At 42.2% G+C, this 23,882-nt stretch overlaps 1 protein-coding gene across 2 annotated transcripts in view; it reads left to right on the forward strand.

The window, feature by feature from the left end:
• The first annotated feature begins 2,695 nt into the window (after positions 1 to 2,695).
• Positions 2,696 to 23,882, forward strand: part of kcnd2 (potassium voltage-gated channel, Shal-related subfamily, member 2) — a 90,960-nt gene continuing 69,773 nt past the window's right edge. Inside the window, exons 1-2 of one of the 2 annotated variants that reach the window (XM_088340743.1) lie at positions 2,696 to 3,082; positions 3,234 to 4,360. In XM_088340743.1, coding sequence (XP_088196869.1) covers positions 3,240 to 4,360 — 1,121 coding nt within the window. In that variant the 5' untranslated portion in view covers positions 2,696 to 3,082; positions 3,234 to 3,239. The remainder of the gene's footprint in view (positions 3,083 to 3,233; positions 4,361 to 23,882) is intronic. The other variant, XM_088340744.1, reaches the window with a different exon arrangement.

Below are 23,882 nucleotides of genomic sequence, written 5' to 3' on the forward strand. Positions count from 1 at the left end.
GATCAAGACCCAATCGCGTGATGTTCTCACACAAGCCTTTATTTTACGGGAAATGGGGAGTCATGCACGTTAGGCAGCCGATCTGGCATGGAAAGACAGGAAGCCAGAGACCAACAAGATCGATTCCAATTGCCCGAGTTGATACCGAAAAGATGGGATTGATACCGGACAGCAAGGGACAGACAAGATAGATAACGAGTCAGGATATCGAAAATAAACAAGAGAAACTAGACGGGAATAAAAACTGGAGAAAATAACAACAGGATATCATGTCTGTAAAAGAGTTCTGAAAATGTGATTCATGATACCACTGTCGTGATTGCCTAAGTGAATCACCTGGGGCAATCGTTTGGCACGCTGGAGCGCACTTCCTGATTGGCTGACGTTCTCCACTTAAGCAATCTGCGTCCAGAGATGGACGTCCGGGTATACTCTTTGTATCCCTGAGTGTTTCTCCAGACTACAAGGTACCCACGACTCCTCTTGCCTGATTCATGCCTGCCTTCCGTTTCTGACCTGTTTCCGACTTACCGCTCAGCTGTACTTTCTGTCCACCCGTCACGGAGCTGCCATTCCGCCCGAAGAGGCTGACGACCGACAAGCGTCGACGTCCCAAGCCAGCTCCAACAACTCTTTCAAATAAAAGCACTTTTGAAACTAACGCTATTGGATGCGAGATTCCGTTCTGGTTCATGACAACCACCACTTGCATTCTTTACATACATTACTCATTATGGCCCATATTTATGCATATGAGTAAGAAAAACATGATTTATGACTGCATTGTATGTCTTATTTGCATTTTTGATGTACATACTATTTCTTGCATTTAATTTTGTGACATGCCTGTCATATCTATGCAAATGAGCTGTCATATATAGGGGTCACCAACCTTTTCCAAGCTGAGAGCTATTTTTCGTTACTGATTGGTGCAAATGGGCTACCATTTTGATATACATCTCTGAAATAAACATGATTTATGATAGCATTATGTGTATTAGTGACATGTATTTCACTGAATTTTATAGCCTACCTGTTAGATTTTTGCAGGGGAGTTACGACCACAGGTTTAATTCCACAGCATTTTTGGCATTCCTTGAGTAGTGACATAAAGGGTTTTGATTTATGACTAAGACGCATGGTGTACTATGAAAACTATAAAGAGTAAATTTTATGAACAAGCACCTACTCTTTTATGCCACCTATCCTTCAACTTATATGGCGCCCCGGGCCGGCAATCGTGGCAGCTGCCGCAGCACCGCGTGAAATCGGCGGCGCACACGCTGAGCCCAGATGTCTGCAATCCCCCCCTGGAGATGTCACGCGCTACGTTACGGAATACGAGAGACAGCTCATCGATTATGCTGATTTGGCAAAATGTCAGGCCGGGCCGGCTAACTTGCGGTGGCGTTAGCACTCCGCCGACCTTTGCGGAGCGCGTCGATCTGCGATCGATGCGTGTTGTTGGCGGCAGGCAAATTCAAACGTTCCATGAAAACCCTAAGGAACGCCTATGAAAACCCTGGGGAACATCTATAAAAACCTTGAGGAAAGCCTGTGAACATCCTAAAGAATGCCCCATGAAAACCCTAAAGAACGCCTATAAAAACCTGGAAGAACGCTTATAAAAACCCTGAGAAACGCCCATGAAAACCCTGAAGAAGGCCTATGAAAACCCTGAAGAACGCCTATGAAAACCCTGAAGAACGCCTATGAAAACCCTGAGGAAAGCCTGTGAAAATCCAGAGAAACGCCCAAAAAAAACCCTGAGGAGCCGCCTGTGAAAACCCTTTATTTTACTCTTTCTCTCTTCTGTATAACCCTCTCCCCCTTTCTCATCCCACTTTTCACATTCTTATTTTACTCTCACCCCTTCCCTCCTGTCTCTCCTCTGTCCTCTCTCTCTAACTGACTTTTCCTATCTCCTCTCTCCTCCTTCTCTCTATTCCTCCCTATCACCCCGTCTCTTCCTTTCCTGCCCCTCTCGCTCTCTCTTCCTCTCTCTCCCCTCCCTCTCTCTCCCCCCCTCTCTCTATCTCCCGCTCTCTCTATCTCTCTGTCCTTCTCTCCATTCTGTCTTCCTCTCTCCTCCTTTCTCATCCCACTTTCTCACATTCTTATTCCACTGTAACCCCTTCCCTCCTCTCTCTCTCCATTATCTTCTCTCTCTACATCTCTCTCCAATATGTTTTTCCCTTTTTCCCCTCTTCCCTCTTTTCTCTCCCATTCTAATCCATCTTCTTCCCATTGTTTGTCTTCTGTCCTACCTTCTTTCTCTCTTCTATGAGTTTTCCTCTCCCCTTATTCTCTCTTTCTCCCCTGTCTTTCCTTCTCCTGCCCCTCTCCCCTTCACTCTCTCTCCCCCTCTCTCCCTCTCCCACTCCTCTCTCTTTCTATACCTCCCACTCTCCCTCTCTCTCCCTTCCCTTCTTTCTCCCTTTACTGTCTTTCCCTCTCTTGCCTCTCTCTTTCTTGCCCCTCTCTCTTCCCCTTCCTCTTCCCCTTTCCCCTTCTCTTTCTCTCTCTGCCCTCCATTTTCTTTTCTCTCTTCCCCCCTATCTCTTATCGCATTCTTTCCCCTTGGTATCCCCCTCTTTTCTCTCCTCTCTCACTCTATCCCTCACTTTTCAGTTCTCTATTCTCTCTCTCTCTCCATTTCCTCTCTCTCCTCTCTTCTTGGGATCGCTGCTGGGAACGCGGCGAGCAGAGAAAGGGGGAGGGTGGTCTTGCAGCAAACGCAAAAGGAACGGGACTTTATCGAGGAGTTGCTGCAACGAGTGGTGGGGGGGTGCCCCTCGCCCTGCGGACCATCGGAACCCGAAGTGAAAATCGTAAAAGAAAATCCTGCGCTCAAGCAACAGTCACTTCGCGCTCCCGGCTGCTTTGTTTAACTTGTTGATGCGACAGGATCGCGCCGTTTCATTCCGGAGCGCGCAAGCGCGTATGTGCAGACGCGTGTTTTGCGGGCGCGCGCGCGCTTGTGTGCGGCTGCGGTCGGTATCGATGGGAGGTGTCGATACCCGGACAGGATTTGCTTAAACTCTCCGTCCAGGCGCTTTAGCGGAGCCGCTGCAACCCCGTGGTGAGTGAGCCGATTTGCCGCAAAGCGCCCGCGGTTGCGCTCCGCGTGGCTGTGCTCCGCGTGGCGCGTCCGCACTGCGATAACGGCGCGCGCGTGTGCGTGGTGGTGTGCGTGTTTGTTCGTGATCGTGTGCGTGCGCACTGCCCCCCAGGTGAGCATGGCAGCAGGCGTGGCGGCATGGCTCCCGTTCGCCCGGGCTGCGGCCATCGGCTGGATGCCGGTGGCCAGCACCCCGATGCCGGCGCCGCCGCAGGACAAGCGGACCAAAGCGCAGGACGGGCTCATCGTACTGAACGTGAGCGGCACGCGCTTCCAGACGTGGCGGACCACGCTGGAGCGCTACCCGGACACCCTACTCGGCAGCACCGAGAAGGACTTTTTCTTCCACGAGGAGAGCCACGAGTACTTCTTCGACCGCGACCCGGACATATTCCGCAACATCCTCAACTTCTACCGCACCGGCAAGCTCCACTACCCGCGCCAGGAGTGCATCTCGGCCTACGATGAGGAGCTGGCTTTTTTCGGCATCATCCCGGAGATCATCGGGGATTGTTGCTACGAGGAGTACAAGGACCGGCGGCGCGAGAACGCCGAGCGGCTGCAGGACGACGAGGAGATGGAGAGCGCAGGAGCCGAGGCGGCATGTCCGCCGCAACTGACCGCTCGGGAGTACCTGTGGCGCGCCTTCGAGAACCCGCACACCAGCACCTTGGCGCTGGTTTTCTACTACGTGACGGGTTTCTTCATCGCCGTTTCGGTCATGGCCAACGTGGTGGAGACGGTTCCTTGCGGCACCATGCCCGAGCGTGCCAAGGAGGTCTCTTGCGGCGACCGCTACGCGCTGGCCTTCTTTTGCTTGGACACGGCCTGCGTGATGATCTTCACCGTCGAGTATCTCCTGCGCCTGCTGGCGGCGCCGAGCCGCTACAAGTTCATGAAGAGCGTGATGAGCGTCATCGACGTGGTGGCCATCATGCCCTACTACATCGGCCTGGTCATGACCGACAACGATCAGGTGAGCGGCGCCTTCGTGACGTTGAGGGTCTTTCGGGTCTTCCGGATTTTCAAGTTCTCGCGCCACTCGGCCGGACTTCGGATCCTGGGCTACACCTTGAAGAGTTGCGCCTCCGAGTTGGGCTTCCTGCTCTTCTCGCTTACGATGGCCATCATCATTTTTGCCACCGTCATGTTCTACGCCGAGAAAGGCTCGGCCGCCAGCAAGTTCACCAGCATCCCAGCCGCCTTCTGGTACACCATTGTCACCATGACCACACTCGGGTAGGTCCTCCGTGGCGACGGAAAAAATATATACGGTAAAACCCCGGGATGTGGCGACCCCGCCTTACAGCATTTTCACTTTACAGTGTGAAATAAGATGCTTTCGGGCCCCTCTTTGCCGGATTTTCCCCGCTACATTACATTAACAAGTTATTTCGAGCACACCGACTCTTACTGAAGTAACTAGAGACAACATGAAAAAGGACAACATAAAATACATTAGACGCTAAGTAGCTCTAACTGAACAAAACATAAAAGTAAGGGAACATAAAATGTGTTGCAGCACTAATACGTTCTAGCTGATAATTGGGGAAAGAAAGACAATACAGGGTGTGTTGAGACACTAACTAGCTCTAACTGAACAAAATGTGAAAAGTAACAAAGCAGGATATGATGGAACATTAACTAGTTTGAACTGGACAGCACAGGACTAAAAATCAATACAGAACATGTAGGGACACTACTTCTAACTGAACACAATAAGAAATAAGACAATGCATACTATTGTGGGACAGTAACTTGTTCGAACTAAACAGCAGGGGAGAGGATAAAAACAGGCTATTTTGGAACACTAACTAGCACTAACTGAACAGCACATGAATAAAAATCAACATAGAATATGTAGGGACACTACCTCCAACCAAAAAGACTAAAAGAAGACAACGCATAATATTTTGGGACACTAACTTGTTTCGAAGTACACAGCATGGGAAAGGATACAAAAAACACAGGGTATTAAGCACTAACTGAACATAACATGAAAGGAGGACCCCTATATGTTGTAATAAATCATGAAAGGAAAACGAAGCAAGATAGGTGGGAACACTAACTAACAAAAACATGAAAGGCAGAATTCAGAATAGGTTAGGATACTAGCTCTCACTGATCAACATGTGAAAAACCGACAAATGCGAGACATTTGAGAGAAGAAATATGAAGCCCAACACATTTTCTCATGTGCCGAAAAACAGTACTGTACTGTAGTTATATGCTATGGGTCCCAAGACTTGAATAATAACGCAGCTAACTAGCTGTATCTAAACAAAACGTGAAAAAAGTCAATGCAGAATATGTTGGAACATCAACTAGTGGTAACTAATCAAAAGAGAAAGAAAGACAACACAGACAAAACATGAAAGAGAGAAACTACAGAATTTTTCGGGACACTAACTAGCTGTAACTGAACAAACTTGAAAGGGACCAAGCAGGATGTGTTAGAACAAAAGCTATAACTGAAAAAAAATCATGAATGTAAATGGAGAATTTAGAATACGTTGGGATACTAGCTCTAATTGAACAAAACATGAGAGAGGGGTACAACATAGAATATGTTGGGACGCTAGCTCGCTTTAACTGAGCAAAACATATGAAATGACACAGGAAAGGTTGGAACACCAACATGCTCTACATGAACAAAACATTAAAGACAGACAAGGCTGGATATGGTGGAATACTAACTAGCTCTGACTGAACAAAATAAAATTAAGAAATAAGAATATATCAAAAAACTTACTCTAATTGAGAAAAAAACATGAAAGTAAAACAATGCAAAATATGTTGGGACATTACCTATAACTAAACAAAACTTGAAAGGAAAGAAAACACAGGATAGGTTGGAACACTAACTAGCTCTAACTGGAAAAAAGCTTTAACTGAACAAAACATGAAAAGAAACGAAGGAGGGTAGTTCAGAACATTTACTGTAACTGAACAAAAATGTGAAAGGAAGACATTGCAGACATTTTGGAAAACTGACCATGAAAATAAGACCATATATTCCAATGAAGGCACACTAACTGGCTGTAACTTTACATCAACATATTTTTAACATACCACAAAACAATACTGTAATTTTGTACTGTATTTATTGATTATTGGTCCCAAGGCTTGTTGTGATGCTAAAGGGAGAAGCAAAAACGCTAACAAATGGCCTAAAATATACAGCTTCAAACTTTCTTGCGTTTGTTCATGTCTATGACGAGTTCCATCTGTAAAATGTCTGTCTGCTATTGGTCAACGACATATAAATGCTGGTCTGCCATCGGTTTGTATAATGAAAATGCCGAAATGCTATCGGCTCAACTCCCTCCCATAATGCCTTTCTCCTTTTTCGTACGGGTTGGAATATAATGTGCTCTGGAAAGACCGAGTCGGGAATACGATACTGTGTTTTTTTTGTACCGTATTTATCTTTTGTGGGTGCAATGATGCTAAAGGAAGAAGCAAAAACAAAATGATGCTAGATAGGACAGTTTTGCTCATTTCATTTAGAATATTTTTTTTTTACCGTTGGCATAAAATAATACTCATATTAAGTATATTTTTTCTTGTTTTAAGATATTTTATCCCTTATTATAGTAATATAAAAATATATACATAAATTAGGGAAAATCCTAAACTGTTTCCCCTCAGAATTAAAAATAAATGTTGCTATTAGCAATGATCTACTACTAGCTAATGATAATATTTCAAAAAAGAAAGAAAATGTAAAGCACCGATGTGTAATATTTAACCAGTGGTACGAGCGTGGGCCAGTGATACATAGCACAGGGGGACAGCAGGATGCCAGACAAACATGGTGCCTACTTAAGTAAAGAAATACTCATTTGTCGACTTATGAGTTTTTATAAAAGTTAATATTGGTATGATAGTTCATGGCTAGTATTCAAATCAATGTGTTTTCTACCAGTAGAAGCCATTGAATATTACACACTGTCCCTTTAAACTTAAAATAAGCACAATGGGGCACGATTTTCTATTATTTTATACTAACGTATGGCATGAACAAAGCGGTTTATCGAATTTACTTCCCGATATTGTGCTCGATCGACACATTCCGTGGCATGTCGGCAACAGATTGCACGTGTTCCTCCTTGATTGCCAATTTGCCCTCTAGCGCTCATTAAAGCGCTACCTTATGCGCCTTAAAAAAACAAACTAAAAAGGAGCCGTGTGAATTTTCAACGTCGTTATTGCCATCAAGACGACAGTTTGCCGGGCGCTATCCGTGGTGCTGAAAAGTTCCGGCGCTGTTCTGACAGGCAGCCATCTGTTTTATTGTTTTTTGTTTATTTATTTTTTTGGACCATCTGGAAATAATAAAGCAGCAGGACGCAGGTTGAAAAAGGAATTTGCTACCCGTTATCCCTGATCACAGAACTCACTTTTGTCAGGCCTGGTGGCTCTTTTTTTGCCGTTGTGTCCACCAAAAAGTGAACAGCATTTGTGCGGCAGCGATCCGTTATCCCTGCCTGCGAATTGTAGAGAGCTGAGCCAGACAGAACTCACTTTTGTCAGGCCCCGGCGGCTCCTTTGTTCTGTCCGTCAAAATGTGAACGGCACTCATACAGCCAATGTCCATTATCCCCAATTGCATATTTATGTGAGCATGGACATGCAGAGGGCACTGTTGTGTGGCCTGGCTGCTCTTTTTTTGCCATTCTGTTCACCAAAAAGTAAACTGCACTTGAGCATCTGCGATCCATTATCCTAGGGCACTTTTGTTGCTCGTTTTTGCTATTACCACATTTCCATCTAAAATGAACTGAACTTGTACGGTCATAGTCTATTGAAACCCAATCCCATATTCTTGCGTACACGGACTGGCAGGAGACACTTTTGGAGGGAAGCGGGATATTTTTGCATGCCTAAAATGAACTGCATGATTTTTCCACAATATCCGTTATCCCCGGTTCACTATAGCTGAGAGGAGGAGCCAGCAGAGTGCATTTTATAAGGTGGTTCGGGCCGCTGACGCGTGCCATGGTGGCCCGCCTGAACTGAACTGTTTTCTATCCCCGGTCAGATGCTCCTGAGAGCAGGGGCCGGCAGATTATTGGAATACCTTAAGGTGAAAATACGACAGAAATACTATAGTACAAAAATACAATAAAAAATACCACAATACAACTACAGAAACATTACTATAGTACTTTTGTAGTATTACAAAAATACTATTGTAATACTACAGAAATAATACTGCAGTACTACTATAATACAAAAACACTACGACATAAATACTACAATGAAACTACAAAAATACAAAAAAATCAACTAAGAAAGTACTACAGAAATGCTGTAAAATAGTACAGTCATACTGTGAAAATACTATTCTAATACCACAAAAATACTAAACAATATTACTGTGATAAAAAAATACAACTACAGAAATACTAAACTAAAAAAAAATACTACAGAAATGCTAGAAAAACTATTGTAATACTACAAAAATAATACCGTAATACTACAAAATACTAAATTAATACTACAAAATACTATTGTAATACTACAACAAGACCACAGTAATACAATAATACAAAATACATCGCCTGGGAATACTACAAAATACTACAGTAACACTACAAAAATACAAAAGTAATAGTACAAAATACTATTTTAATACTACGAAAATACCACAGTAATACAATGATACAAAAATACAACTCCTGGGAATACTACAAAAATACTACAGTAATACTACAAAAATACAAAAGTAATAGTACAAAATACTATTTTAACACTACGAAAATACCACAGTAATACAATAATACAAAAATACAACTCCTGGGAATACTACAAAAATACTACAGTAATACTACAAAAATACAAAAGTAATACTACAAAATAATATTGTACTGCTACAAAAATACCACAATAATACTATAATACAAAAATACAACTCCTGGCAATACTACAAAAATACTACAAAAACACAACTAAAGTAATACTACACAAATACTACAGGAAAACCTACAAAATCATGGAATTATCTCCCTCTAATGTTGAGGAGTTTGAATGACACGCAGTTTTTCCTTTAACTAGCATTCTTTTGCTCAGACAAAGGCCTGCGAGGCTGCGAGCCACTGAAAATGGGTTCGTGACCTACTTTTGGGTCCCGACCAACTAGTTAGGAACCACTGGCTTGGACAGTAGCGGGTAAGTTATAGTAATTATGTCTGAACATATCTTCGAGTGGCTGCGTAGTATTTCTTTTTTTTTTTTTTTTTTTAAAGACAAAAAAACAATGCCAAATTATTATGGTAGAATGCATCTTTTGGCGGTATTAATAGTTTGACGGAGCGACGGAAATTAAAAATAGTCCCTGGGTGCTATTTTTAGCACCTTTAGCATTGTAGTCTTGGATGAAAGCATAATTCAAATCCGAAGGGATTTTTGATAGATGATTCAACGACATTTTTTTATAAATACGGTGACTTGCAAAAATATTAACCTCCTCCCCAAGAACTTCAAACTTATAAACTCAAAATATTGACTAAGAATCAACTACATGTGAGACATAAATCGTGAAAATGTCAGAACCAAAACAAATACAGGACCCAATTGCGCGACGTTCTCACACAAGCCTTGCCTGGTTGATATCGGACAGATGGGGTCGATACCGGACAGGAAGTGACAGACAGGATAGATAACGGATCAGGATATCGAAAATTAAAAGGAGAAACAAAAATTGTAGTTTATAATAAACAAGACCAAAACAGACAGAAACTAAACTGGAACCTGAAATTAAACAGGACAAAAAAAATGGGAAGAATACCGGACTGGAGTTATCACAGGAAAACAGGACAGAGTCAGAACCCACGTCTTGTGGGGCAGAAGTTCGTTTATACGGGTTGATCCCGAAGCAAGAGAGCGCTGACCTTTATATACACAAAAAGTCAATCTCTCAAAGAGCCGCAGCTGGCACCAAACGGGCGGGGCCAATTGGGCACCACGGCAACCGTGACACACAAGGGCGAGGCCAATTGGGCACCATGGCAACCATGACAGAAATATAAAATAAAATAAAAATAAATATAGAAAAATAAAACGAAAAGATATTCCACTTTTTATATTTTCTAAGAAATAAAAATTGTAAAGTAGTCATTGCAAAAAATCTGACCCCCCATAGAGCTGATATCTTGAGATCACAGCCACAAGTCTTTTGGGGTATGTTTCTAAGTTTTACGCATCTTGAAACAGAAATATTTCCCATTCTTCCTTACAAAACAGCTCAAGTTCCTTAAGGTATGGTGATTGTTTTTGCACAGCATTATTTTAGATTTTTCAACAAACGCTCTGTAGGAATGGGGTTCTGGACTTTGGCCTGACCGTTCTAAACAACTTAATATTGTTAGTTTAAACCATTACAAAATATTGATTTTGCTTTATGTTTAGGGTTGTTGTCTGGTTGGACGGTAACCTTACTTGCAGACTCTAACAGATTTTCTGCCAGAATCACCCTGTATTTGGTTCCATCCATCTTCCCATAAACTCGAACGATTTTCCAATCCCCTGCTGATGAAAAGCAACCCCAGAGCATGATGTTACCACCACCATGTTTGACAGAGGGGATTGTGTTTTGAGGGTGATGTGCAGTGATTCCCCTACGCCAATTGTGACACATTTCATTCAGCTCAAAAGTTGAAATTTGGTCTCATCCGAACAAAGAAAAATGAAGTGCACTGGTGTGGCCGCTATTCATTATCCCTGATTGCATATTTCTACCAGTGGAGACTGGCAGATAGCAGTATTGTCGCTGGCACTTTTTTGCCGATACTGTATTCTGTCTAAAAATGCACTGCACTCATGCGTCCGGGATCGATTAACCCCAATCAAAGACACTCAAGTCAGGACATGAGCATAAAATGAACTGCACTGTTTTGGTTGCAGTCCAGATGACTATTGCTGAGAGCAAAGGCTGACGTTTCTTTTTTTTTTTTTTTTTTTTTTTTTTTAGTTCGGGCCTCTGAAGCGTTCCGTTGTGGTCTGCCTTTTTTTGTCCGCGATCCATTATCATAAAACGAACCACAATTTCGGCCAACGAGGTACTACTATTACACTTTCTCCAGTACTAGCGCACAAGCACTACGCTGTAAATCTTGGTATGTTTCCTCACAAGCTTCCGCGCTATACAGCTAGCATCTTGCTTCCTGTTGACATGTCAAGATAGGGCTTTGGCAAGCATCCGGCTGAGCCGGGGGGCGCTATTTGTTTTGTCAAGTAGCGGCGCCGCCGGAACACAAAAGAGATCAGGAGGTGAAGCGGCGAGATCCACTTGACGCCCTGTCGATAAGCGTTCGCTCGTCTCCTCCTTTATCTGTGCAGCGAGTCGAGGCGCCTGAGCAGAATGCCGCTAGCGTCGCTAACGCTAATTATGTTCAGGATGTCATCCTTTTTTTCAACAGAGTATCGTTATTTATGGAGTCATCATCGCCTACATTCCAAGGTTTTGTAATTAGGACCACCCTTCCTTATGTAAATACAGTAGACCACCGGGTAATGGCGTTAATGAGTTTTCACATTACGACGTGGTATAAGATGTTTTTTCAGCCCCTCGTTACGTCATTTTCCCCACCATAAGATAACGACCATTAGAAAAATACTGTTTTGTATGTACTGTATTCAATAGGCTTGTAGTGATGCTAAAGGGAGAAGCAAAAAAACAGTACCTAATCAATACCACCTTATTCGAATACAGACGACCACCTGGGTTACAGCATCCCCTTTCTCTTTTTACATTAAGATGAGGAATAAGGGTTTTTTTCGCCCCGTATAGCATTTTTTTCCCCATTATATGACATAAACGACAAAAATAGCATTGTGTTTTTCATAGGGTATTTATTCACAGCACTTATAGTGATGCGAAAGAAGAAGCTGAAATTGCTGCTAAATCAACACCCCCCTCATTAAAATGCAGTAGAAACCCTGGTTACGGCGTCTCTACCCTAAGTTGTTTTTTACATTTTGATTGTCATGAATCAGAACTGGATCAGGACCCAAACACGTGACGCTCTCACACAAGCCTTTTATTTTACGGGAAATGGGGAGTCATCCACGTTGGGCAGCGGTCTGGCGTGGAAAGACAGGAAGCCAGAGACTGACGAGTTCGATTCCAATTGCCCGAGTTGATCTCGGACAGATGGGGTCGAAACCGAACAGGACCAGACAGACAGGATAGACAATGAATCAGGATATCGAAAATGAACAGGAGAAACTAGACGGAAACGAAAACTTGAGAAAATAAGAAACAGGTCAAAAGTAGAGGGAAACAAAACTGGAAACAGAAATTAAACAGGACAAAATAAACGGGAACAATACCGTACAGGAAATATCAACAGGGACAGGATAGAGTCAAAACCCACATCTTGTGGGGCAGAAGTTTGTTGACGGGCTGACAAAGTAAGAGAGAGCGCACTGAGCTTAAAAAGACGGAAAGCCAATCTGTTAATGAGCCGCAGCTGGCGCCACACGGGCGGGGCCAATTGGGCGCCATGGCAACCGTGACAATGATGTGGAACAAGATGACTTTCAGTGGGAAACTATCAGAAATACTTCAGGACACGGCTACTGATATACGTTTTTGTATTGTTTCATATTTGATGTTACTAATGATTTAATGCCCATAGTCCATGACTGTGAAGTCAACATTTTATATATAAGTATGTATATGTCATGGTTGCCATGGCGCCCAATTGGCCGCGCCCATGTGAGTCACAGTTGCCGTGGTGCCCAATTGGCCCTGCCCGTGTGGTGCCAGCTGCGGCTCGTTGAGAGATTGACTTTCTGTTTATATAAAGCTCAGCGCTCTCTTGTTTCAGGCTCAGCCCATCAAACGAACTCTGTTCTGTTTTCCTGTGATATCTCCAGTCCGGTATTGTTTGCGTGTATTGTTGTCCTGTTTAATTTCGCGTTCTAGTTTAGTTTTAGTCTGTTTTTGTCCTGTTTATTATTTTCTCCAGTTTTGGTTCCCATCTAGTTTCTCCTGTTTAGTTTCGATATCCTGATTCGTTATCTTTCCTTTTGTACCTTCCTGTCCGTAATCGACTCCATCTGTCCGATATCGACTCGGGCTATTGGAATCGGTCTCGTCTGGTTTTTCCACGCCAGATTGGCTTCCTAACGTGCATGACTCCTCATTTCCTGTAAAATAAAAGGCTCGTGTGATAACGTCACACGATTCGGTCCTGTATCTGTTCTGGTTCTGACAGTATAAAAGTGCAGTGGATATCACATTCGCCTGACAGGCAAAGGGTCCCCGGTCCGAGACCATCCGGAAGCACATGTTGGTCTGGAGAGGGATAGGTGCAACTAGGCTTGCCCAAGACACACCACTGAAAATGGTCCTCTTACAACCCCAGTGGTTAAGGGATCCAATTAACCAACCATCTATTAGGTAGAGAGTGTACATTTAACAAAACAAAAAGATTACGGGGATAATGGATGAAATGCATAACTGATGCTACATAATCTAACAATATACTGGCAAGTGGGGAGGCCAACAATTTTATAGGAGGGGCTGAGGACACCCCTGTCCTCCTCCATGTTATACATAAGTGGCAGTTGGTTTGTTGGTTGGTAGGATCGTAGGGGCACCATTTCTTGTGGTGTGTCTTGGTCAAGTACAGTCTGGTGGTGTCCATCCCTCTCCAGACGATTTTTATTCTAACGTTTTCATCTTTTTATCCGACACTTTCTCAAAAGCTTTCTCCGTAAGCCTGCAAGTCAATGACGCTCGTCGGGCGCCCGCGACGGCAACATCGTTTCCACTACATATACTTTCAACTTCCCTCCCCCGAGACAAGATGGCGGACCCCTCCCTCCCCGCTGATGGCCCATTGATTGGGCTTAAGCAGCGAGAAGGGGGGGGTCCTGTTCGCAGGCACTTGGCAGGCGGCCCGCCGGAGAAGCGTAGAATCGATAGCGCCGTGCAGCTGCTAGCATTGCGCCACGACAAGCTCTTATCGTGCTTATTTATGAGGCGAAGGCTGAAAAATGGAGCCGACCGGGCGGCTTTGTGGAGACTTTTTTCCTTTTTGTGGAGGTTTCGGAGATCATGCAAATGCGACCAGGCTTCCTGGGGAGGAAGCATTTGGGGGAGAGGTTTTGTCTGGCGTTTTCCCAATTTCAGAACTTTACAAATATCTATCTTACTACAGATGCAATAAATCCTTATCGTAAAATGGATAAAATGTCATGATTTCTGATGTGACTTCAGCTGTGCCCGCTCGATTGGCGCCAACCGCCACAGGTTCTGATTGGCTCCCTGTCACTATTTAAACCCTGTCCTGTTTGTCCCATGTTGTCAGTCCGTCTGCGAACCTCTGTGTATACAAGGCAAGCCTTTTTCGACCCTGACTCACCCCTGTGCCGTTTTTTCTCCCGTTTGACCTGTTTCGATCCCGACCACGTCTACTCTACCGTCCCGGCTTACGACCCATTTTTGATCCCGACTAAGTCTACTCTCCCGTCCTGGCTTACAACTGGTTTCCGACCCCGACCACACTTTGCTCGCCCAGTCCCGGGTACCGACCACTTTTTCCGTTCCTGACACCGCCATCACTCGCTATGGAAGATCCACTTCCGTGTTCTGATCACAATCCAAGGGTGAGAGCGACTTGCTTCCCGGGTCCAGCAAATACCGGATCGTCGGCACAGCCCTTCCTCTTTCTTTCAATAAAATTATGAGAAAACGTTACGCGATTGGATCTACCCTTTGTGCTGGTCTTGACATAAAATATGGTTGGTTGGTTGGTTGGTTGGTTGGTTGGTTGGTTGGTTGGTTGGTTGGTTGGTTGGTTGGTTGGTTGGTTGGTCGGATCCCTTAACTACACGGGTCATAGGGGCAGCATTTCCTGTGGTGTAACTAGGGCAAGTTCATCCCTCTCCTGTTCCCCCTGGTCTTAAACTGGGGACCTTTCTGCAAATCGTTGTCAAAATGCATATAGTTGCTTACCACCTTTTCGTATAAGTTCTGAAGAAATGTTGTTGATTCCTGGAGACTTTCTGTTCTTCAGTGATATATATATATATATATATATATATATATATCTCAATGTATTTTTACCCCCTTATTTTCTTGTCTTTCTCTCTCTCTCGTGCATTTTTGCTCTCTCTTTTTTTTCTCGCCTTCTTTCTTCTTTCTTTTCTTTTTGTCCTCCTTGTGGGATCTAAAGCTCCATTACTTCCGCCCACATGTGAAATAAAAAGCAATTCTGAGTTCGGTTCGGAGTGACACTCGTTATAGTTCTTGCAAGAAGGACACCAGCCAAATGTGTTTTAGTCACCGCTTGTTCCACCTATTGATGAAATTCCAGTTGTGGAGTGCGAAGCAGGATATGACTAGAATATCAATCATAGAAGACTGCTGGATCAGGAGTTTAAACACTGAACAATGGTGACCTTCACACAGTTTACGTGACAGGATATATCTGTTTGAGAACGACCCATCTCATTTAAACTCAAGCACAGATGACCGGATGCTGTTTGGGACCTTGTTTTTTTTTTTTAAGTCACATCACCCTCAGCGAATCTGAATTGATAACATAAAAAGACACACATTTATAGTTTAATTCACCCTACACTCCTCTTTTACTTTTTATTTCTATCTCCTTTCATTTGTCTCCTTTTTCTCGGTTCCATCCTTTCCCCGTCTCTTTCCTACTTGCTTTCTCTCTTTTTTTCCTTTTGCTATTTCAATCTATCTCTTTCACATTTTCTTTCGCTCTCTCTTTCTCTACCCCTTTGCCTTCTCTTATCGTCTTTTGAGAAAAAACTAATTCAAATGCAATGGTCTTTCTTCTTCTTGACAAGATTTCAATTCCGTTTTTGGTTCTTTTCTCTACTGCTGGCGTGTTTTCCGCCAAAACGCCCACACACTAGAAATTGATATTACCACAGTAACATTCATGAGGTAATTCTTTGTATCCTCCATTTTTAGGGGGGTTTCCACATTTGGAATAGACCTTGTCTTATCTGATTTTATTTTCTCGGACAAAGATTTTGTCATGATTACTGTTGCGGGGCACCTCAGTCTGCTCCGTTGGCGCCTGATTGGCTGTTTCCTCTTTTTCAAACCCCCGCCTTCCTGACAACACTCGGCGGATCGTTTGTGAACCTACGCTACACACTAGGCAAACTTTTGTGACTCCTGACTCTATCCTGCCCCGTTGTTCTGTCTGATTCCCGTTGCCGACCTTTATTCTGGACCCGTTCATGTTTTTGCTCCTCCGTACCGGCCATCGACCTGTTTTCCTCGCTCTCGACATTGCCTGAGCTCGACACGGAAGTGCCACTTCCGCGTTCTCAGCGATCTGCTACCCGTGACTGCCGCTCCCCGGATCGTGGATGCAAGTCCTTTTCCCCTTCTAAATAAAACTGGGTAAAACGAATGCAATTGGGTCCCGTCTCTGTTCTTGGTTTGTGACAGATTTTTGTTTTTTCGGTCTCTTGTTTTACGAACGCGTCCACAAAGAAAATGACTAAACTGAGATTGATTGTGTCAAAGCTATTTTAGGAGTAAAAACAGATCTATGATATCTTTTAGCAATTGATTTGCTCTTTTACAATGGAAAAATTTGCGAAACAGTAGAAATTGAAGTGTCTCCTTTGAATGACTCGAAAAGGGTGCTGATTGTTAAAACATGGTTACCGGGTTGCAGTGGTTAGCATATTTGCCTAACACGTGAAAGGTCCCAGGTTCGAGAGCGGGTGGAAACATATGTTGGCCTGGGGAGGGATGGGTGCCGCCAGGCTGTATTACCCAAGACATGCCACAAAAAACGGTTACGGGATCCAACCAATCAGGACTAAATGAGTGTGGATTGAAATGTCCCAAAACTAAGAAAGAAAACCATAAGCGAGACAAGAGAGAAAATGAGCTCCGGAGGGGCAGCATTTTTTTTCTTTTTTTTTTTTTTTCTTCGTTTTTGTTCGCCAATCTCTGAAACGATTTAAAGTGCAACGGAGTGTTTGGCCCCTGAAAGCATCTGTGAAAACACGGCAAATCAGGCGCGACCCCCCAAGGACCTGCCCTGGGGGGAACTCACTGGATGACGCCTGGAATGCACACACACACACAAAAAGACAATAAGAACCACACTTACTCTTTGATACGATGAGGCCTCGGGAGCAAAACAGAACAAAATCTAAATGTGAGTCACGCTAAAGGTATATTTCCTCAGCTTTTCTAGAACTGAGATAAAATATCCCAAAAACAACAAAGACACTTCAAATGGCCCAAATATGCTGCCAATTTTATTTTGTTATGTACATTTAAGAGATCTTATTTTGAAAGAGAAATTGAAGCTACTACTGAATGGTACAGTTTCTAGATTTTACAATTCCTGTATAAATGGAGAATATCATCAGTCTTGTTATGGTTTCTTCAAGCTTTTTTTCATCCAAGACACTGGTTACGCCAAGTTTGATTCATCAAAGTTTTGGGATTCGCCAACTTTCGTCATCAAAACCATTTGTTGCATGACTTTTTTCGTCAAAGACACCAGTTTCACCAAGCAATTTTAGTTTTTCTTTTTCATCAAAGACGTTGGTTCCACCGGGTTTCATCCAAAGTCATTGTTTTCAGTAAAAAAAGATTCAAAGTCATCAATTACACCAAACCTCAGTCATTCAACTTATTGGTTACATCAGACGTATTGTTTTTTGTCAAGGACACTGGTAAAAAGTGGTCGGCGGCGCCCTCTGTTGGCTGCGGCTGCATCGGCTCGCTACAACGGGTCAGGTGCAATCGACATTTCGTTCTGTGTACATTGTTACACAGAATGACAATACAAGGAAATTATTATTATTATTATTATTATTATTATTATTATTATTACCTAGCAATATTGTCTATAAGCGCCATTTGTCAAAGTCATTGGTGACACAACAATTTGCCAATGGTTTCATCAAACCTTTTTTCATCAAAGACACTGGTTTTATCAAGCTCTCATTCGTCAAAGTAATAGGTTACACTGTGTTTTCCTAATTAAATACATTGGTTTCACTATGATTTTTTTTGAGTTTGTGGTTCATCAAGCTTTCATCAACGACACAGGCTTTACCAAGTTTGGTTCATCAAAGTTGGCTATCTAATCAATCTTTTCCTAGATGTATTCATCAAAGTTGTTGTTTTCATCGGGCTTTATTCAACAAAGACTCTGGTTTTGCAAAGCTTTATCAATCTATGTGATTTATTAATCTATGTGATTTATTAAAAAATGTTTTTAATCAAAGCCATTGGGTTCACCAAGCTCTTTTCATCAAAAACACTGGTTTCATCAAGATTTTATCATTACAGTCGTAGTTTTCACCAAACCTCTGTCATTAAAGTCAATGGTTGCACCAAATTTCCATCAACTATGTCAATTTTTAGGCATCAAAGATACTGGTTTCACCAAAATGAAGTTATCATTGATTACATTTCAGTATTTTTTCATCATAGTTATTGATTTCACCAAACTTTAACCATCAAACTTGTTGGTTAGGGATCAAGGTTCACGGATCCCTTAACCACCTGGGTTGCCACTTTATTAAACATAGAATGATTGCTATTAGAAAGCTTTTTAAATCTGACACTAATTATAGTTCGTCAATGTCATCGATTTCAACAAACTTTAGCCATCAGACTTTTTGATTACGGTTCACAGATCCCTTTACTGCCTGGGCCGTCACTTTTTTGATCAGGCTCTTTGCTTTAACCAAGCATTTTTACATCAAAGACACCAATTTCCCCAAGTTTGGCTTATCAAAGTCACACGGCTTTTATAATCAAAGTCATTGGATGTGTTAAGTTTTAGTCCTCAAATCTATTGATGGCACTAAGCTTTTTTAAATCAAAGACACAGGCTTCATTAAGCATTTATTCATCCAAGTCAGGAATGTCCAAAGTCCGGACCAGGGCCAGCTACGGACTGTGATAAGTATTTTTTGATTGGCCCGCGGCCTCTTTCATAAACCTAATAACATGTGGCCCGCCAGTAATGTTGACCCCAATATCAAATAAATTGGTACACCAAAAAAAAAAAAAAATCACCATTTCACCAGATGATGGCAGTAGCCTTTTGGCGACTTTGTCCTTGGTTTTCTGTGAGAATTTTGGTCCACCCCATTTCTGACATGTCGACTGTGAATAAAAAAAAGAAGAGTTGACTCTACTTCTCACAGAGACTGTGGCTGTTTTCAAAGGATATAATCTCAAGAAGCACTACCAGATGAAACGTGCTGATTGCAAAATGCTAACTGGAAAGGAACACTGTGAAAAGGTGAAACAATTGGAAGCTGTTTTAATGGCACAGCAGCGCTTTTTTACCCAGAGAGTCAAATGAAAATGCTACAAAGGCGAGCCTCTCACGGAGGTTTAATAGCCGTCCCTCACCCTTTTTGGGCTTACCAGAACTTGGCCCGCTTTCTCAAAAGATTGGACAGCCCTGATTCAAGTCATTTGTTACATAAAGATGTATTAATGAAATTAATCAGTTTTTCCAGGATTTTTTTCATCAAAGACACAAAGCTTTTTTTTTTCAACGCTTTCAATTTCACCAATTTTAGTCGTCAAAGTCCTCGGTTACACCAAACTTCCAAAGACATCAATTTTACCAAGCTTTAGTCTAAGAACTAGATGGTTACATCGAATATGTTTTTACATCAAAGACACTAGTTTCACTAAGCTTTTTTTTCATCAAAGCTTTCAATTTCATCAAGTTTATTCATCAAAGTCCTTGGTTACTCCAAACGTTCAAAAACATAAATTTTACCAAGCTTTAGTCAACGAAGTCAATTGTTACACCAGATATTTTTTTAATCAAAGACACAAGTTTCACGAAGCTGTTTTTCATCAAAGTCTTTGATTTAACCAAATGTAATCATCATAGTCCTTTGCTAAATCAAACTTCCAATGACATCAATTTTACCAAGCTTTGGTCTATGAACTCAATGGTTACATCGAATATTTTTTTCATCAAAGACACTAGTTTCACCAAGCTTTTTTTTCATCAAAGCTTTCAATTTCACCATATTTAGTTATCGAAGTCCATGGTTTCACCAAACGTTCAAAAACATTCATTTAACAAGCTTTGGCCAATGAAATCAATGGTTACACACAATATTTTCTAAATCAAAGACAGAAGTTTCACAAAGCTTTTGTTCATCAAAGTCATTGAAGGTCTATGTCGACAACATAAATGCCCTGACCTGTTCCCCGCCCGCTCAGGTGACAGCAAAGAGTGAATCGTGAAGGTCTTTGAGAGGGGCGGGGTTTACCCAAAAGTCCCGGGGATTAGCGCGGTTGCGTCGTGGAAAGCTAACGGCTCCGGGAGCTTCTCTGACAGCAGATTAGCGACACAGCAGACGGCTAAAGATTAACTTTGATCCGCAATTTCTCGGCTCGAAATCGGCGGCGGCGTTCGGACCCTCCGGATCCTTGCGCCGATTCAATCTTTGACCGTAGGCCGTGATTCGTTCTCCCGCGACGGCTCGTTTGCCTCATTGCGCGGTTCGGAGGTCCGTCGTGTTCAAATATTAGCCGCGCTCCGATAGGCCGAAAACAAACGGGAACGAAGGGTTTTTGGAACGAAGAGATCGAGACGGAATCGAGTAAATCTTCATATTGTGTGTTTGTGAAGCTTTAATCATCTGTCATTCATTCCACTATGCTGGTTTCACAAAGATGTTTTCATCAAAAAACCTGGTTTCTCCAAGGTTTTATCATGAAAGTCATAGATTTTCCCAAACTTTAGTCATCAAAGTCAACGGTTGCACCAAATTTCCATCAACTATGTTGACTTCAATAAGTTTTTTTTTCACCAAGTTAAGTTTTTTTCATCAAAAACACTCGTTTCGTCAAAGTTTTATCATTAAAGTCGAAGATTTTCCCAAACTCCAGTCATCAAAGTCATTGGTTGCACCAAAATCATCAACATTGTTGACTTCACCAAGTTTTAGACATCAAAGATATCGGTGTCACCACGCTTTTTTCATCAAAAACACTGGTTTTGTCAAGGTTTTATCGTTAAAGACGTAGATTTTCCCAAACTTTAGTCATCAAAGACAGTTGCACCAAATTTCCATCATCTATGTCAACTTCACTAATTTTGAGACATCAAAGATACTGGTTTCACCCAGCTTAAGTGATCAAAGTCAATGAAGTTTTTTTCATCAAAGTGATAAATTTCACCAAACTTCAGCTATTAAACTCATTGATTAGGGTTCAAGTTTCACGGATCCCTTAACCACCTGGGTTCTCCGAATACAGGCCGAAAACAGACAAGAACGAAGCGTTTTTTGAAACGAAAAGATCGAAACGGAATCGAGTAAATTTTGATTTTGTGCGTTGGTGTGAGCGTTTCAATTGACGGATGGGTTTCATTTTGGGGTTAGGGTCAAAGAGAATCGTTTTCAGGTTGCTTGGGGTTAGAAGCAAAAAATGGAATTGAGATTTTATCGGTTGGAGTGAAATAGCAAAAGACAAAAGAGAGAAAGCAATAAGGAAAGGGAGACGAGGAGAAGATAAAACCGAGACAAAAGAGACAAATAAGAGGAGATAGAAATAAAAAGTTAGAGAGAGAGGAGGAGGACAAATGAAAAAGAAAGAAGAAAGTGAGAAAGTGAGAAAAAAAGAAAAAGAGCAAAAGAAGCATGAGAGCAAGAGAGAGAGAAAGAGGGAGAGAGAGCAAGTGAGAGAGAAAGAATAAAAGAACGAAATAAAGGACTTGAGAAAGAACAAAAAAGCAAGAAGGTGAGAGAAAGAGCAAACGGAGAGTAAAGGAGGGTGGGAAAAGGAGAAAAGAGCAAAAAAGTGGAAGTAAAGAAAACAAGACAGAAAGCAAATGAGAGAGAGAGACAGAGAGAAAATAGAGATAAATTTAGAAAGGGAAAAAAAGGAGGAATAAAGCAAAAGAATAAAAAAAGTGAGAAAAAACAAAGAGCAGAAGAAAAAGTTAGAGAAGAGAGGGAGAAAGAGAAAGAGATGGCAAAACAGAGAAAAAAGGGGGGAAAAAGAGAAATGAAGAAAGTGTGAACAAAAAACTGAGGGATGAGAGAAAAAGAGAAGAGAGTCAAGGAGAGCCATGAAAAGAGGCAAAGAAAAATCATCAGAAAGACAAACAGAAACAGTCTGTACAACAAAGTAAGAGAGAAAGAAAAAGCAAGGGAGAGAAAGAAAGAGGGTGAGAAAAAGAGAATGAGATTTTTAAAAAAGCAATAAATATCCGGGAAGTGAAAAGATAAGAGAATAGAAGAGCGCCAGAGAGAAAGAAAAAGGAAGAAGACACAAGCAAGAGGAAAAAGCGAATAAGGAAGAGGAGGAGGTGGAGAAAGAGAAAGAGAAAGAAAGAGAAGGGAAAAGGAGAAGGAGGAGATGGAGATAGAGAAAGAGAATGAAAGAGCAAGAGAAAAGAAAGAGAGAGAGTGAAAAAGAAAGAAAGCGAGAAAAAACGATATCCTCCTGTCCCGCTGCTCAACCGAAAAGAATATGAGAAGCAAAGGGGATTTCATTCCATTTCTTCCCTCAATTTTCAACTGATTCACTCGACGCGTCTACTTCCCATTTTGCCGTCTTCACCCCTCCTTCTTCGGGTCCCGGAGTAGAGGGACCTCATTACTTTTTCCATTTCTCTCCGCCAAAACTCTCTCGTCAAATCCAAACACGACACGAAAAATAATAAGTCGCGGCCGCGCCGTCACCAAAGGTCATTTTCTCGACGGGAATCGAATCGGGTCCGGCCATCCGTCGGTGCCGCTCCAACGCGTTCTATGTATGTATGTATGTCCTTCTTTCCAAGGAAATAGCCGTAGAAGAGTTACCCCATGCAATATTGCCTTCTTCTTCGTTGGTGCCGCAAAGAACCCTGGTCCTGTAGTACGGAATCGACTTGTGTGCGCTAGCTCAACAAACATGGCGTGAATACGTTTATTTCCTTGTAAATTATTTCAAATTATTGTGAAAATACTGAGTAGGTTGGGAAAATCAAGAACTTTGGTGTACAACAACAACAAAACCACTGATAGGATTAGAGACAGAGAGAAAGAGAGAGAGAGAGAGAGAGAGAGAGCAAGAGAGAGAGAGAGAAGGAGAGGTGAACAGAGTGAGAGATAGAGAGAGGAGGAAAGAAGAGAGAAAAAAACAAAGAGAAAGGGAGAAAGATAATGAAAGAGAATAAAAGAGAGGTAAAAGCAAAGGAGAAAAAAAGAAAGAGCAAGAACAGAGAAAGAGAATGAAAGAGAATGAAAGAAAAATAAGAGCCAAGGAGAAAAACAGAGAGAAAGAACACGGAAAAAATGACAACGAATGAACAAATGAAAGCGAACTAACGAAGAAAAGAGAACAGACGAACAAAAGAGAGCAAACTAATGAAAAAGTGAACGAACAAATGAAAGAGAAAACGAACGAAAGAAGGAAAGAACAAAAGAGAACACGGACAAGAAAAAGAAAGAGAACAAACAATGGGAAAGAAAGAAAGAGAGAGAGAGAGAGAGAGAGAGAGAGACGTTAAAAGAGAGAAAGAAAGAAGGATAGGGAGACAGAGAAAGATGGAAAGCAAGAGATAACAACAACAACAACAACAAGACAGAAAGGGAGAAAGAGAATAAAAGAGAAGGAAAATGAAAAAAGAGCAAAGGAGAAAAAAGAGAGAAGACAAAAAAGAGACAAAAAAGATAACGAATGAACGAACGAAAGAGAACGAACGAACAAAAGAGAAGCGACGAACGAAAGAGAACGAACAAATGAAAGAGAGAATGAATGAAC

Source organism: Urocampus carinirostris, chromosome 7, assembly GCF_059441175.1.
Source record: "Urocampus carinirostris isolate Australia breed hairy pipefish chromosome 7, RoL_Ucar_1.0, whole genome shotgun sequence".
NCBI classification, from domain to species: Eukaryota; Metazoa; Chordata; class Actinopteri; order Syngnathiformes; family Syngnathidae; genus Urocampus; species Urocampus carinirostris.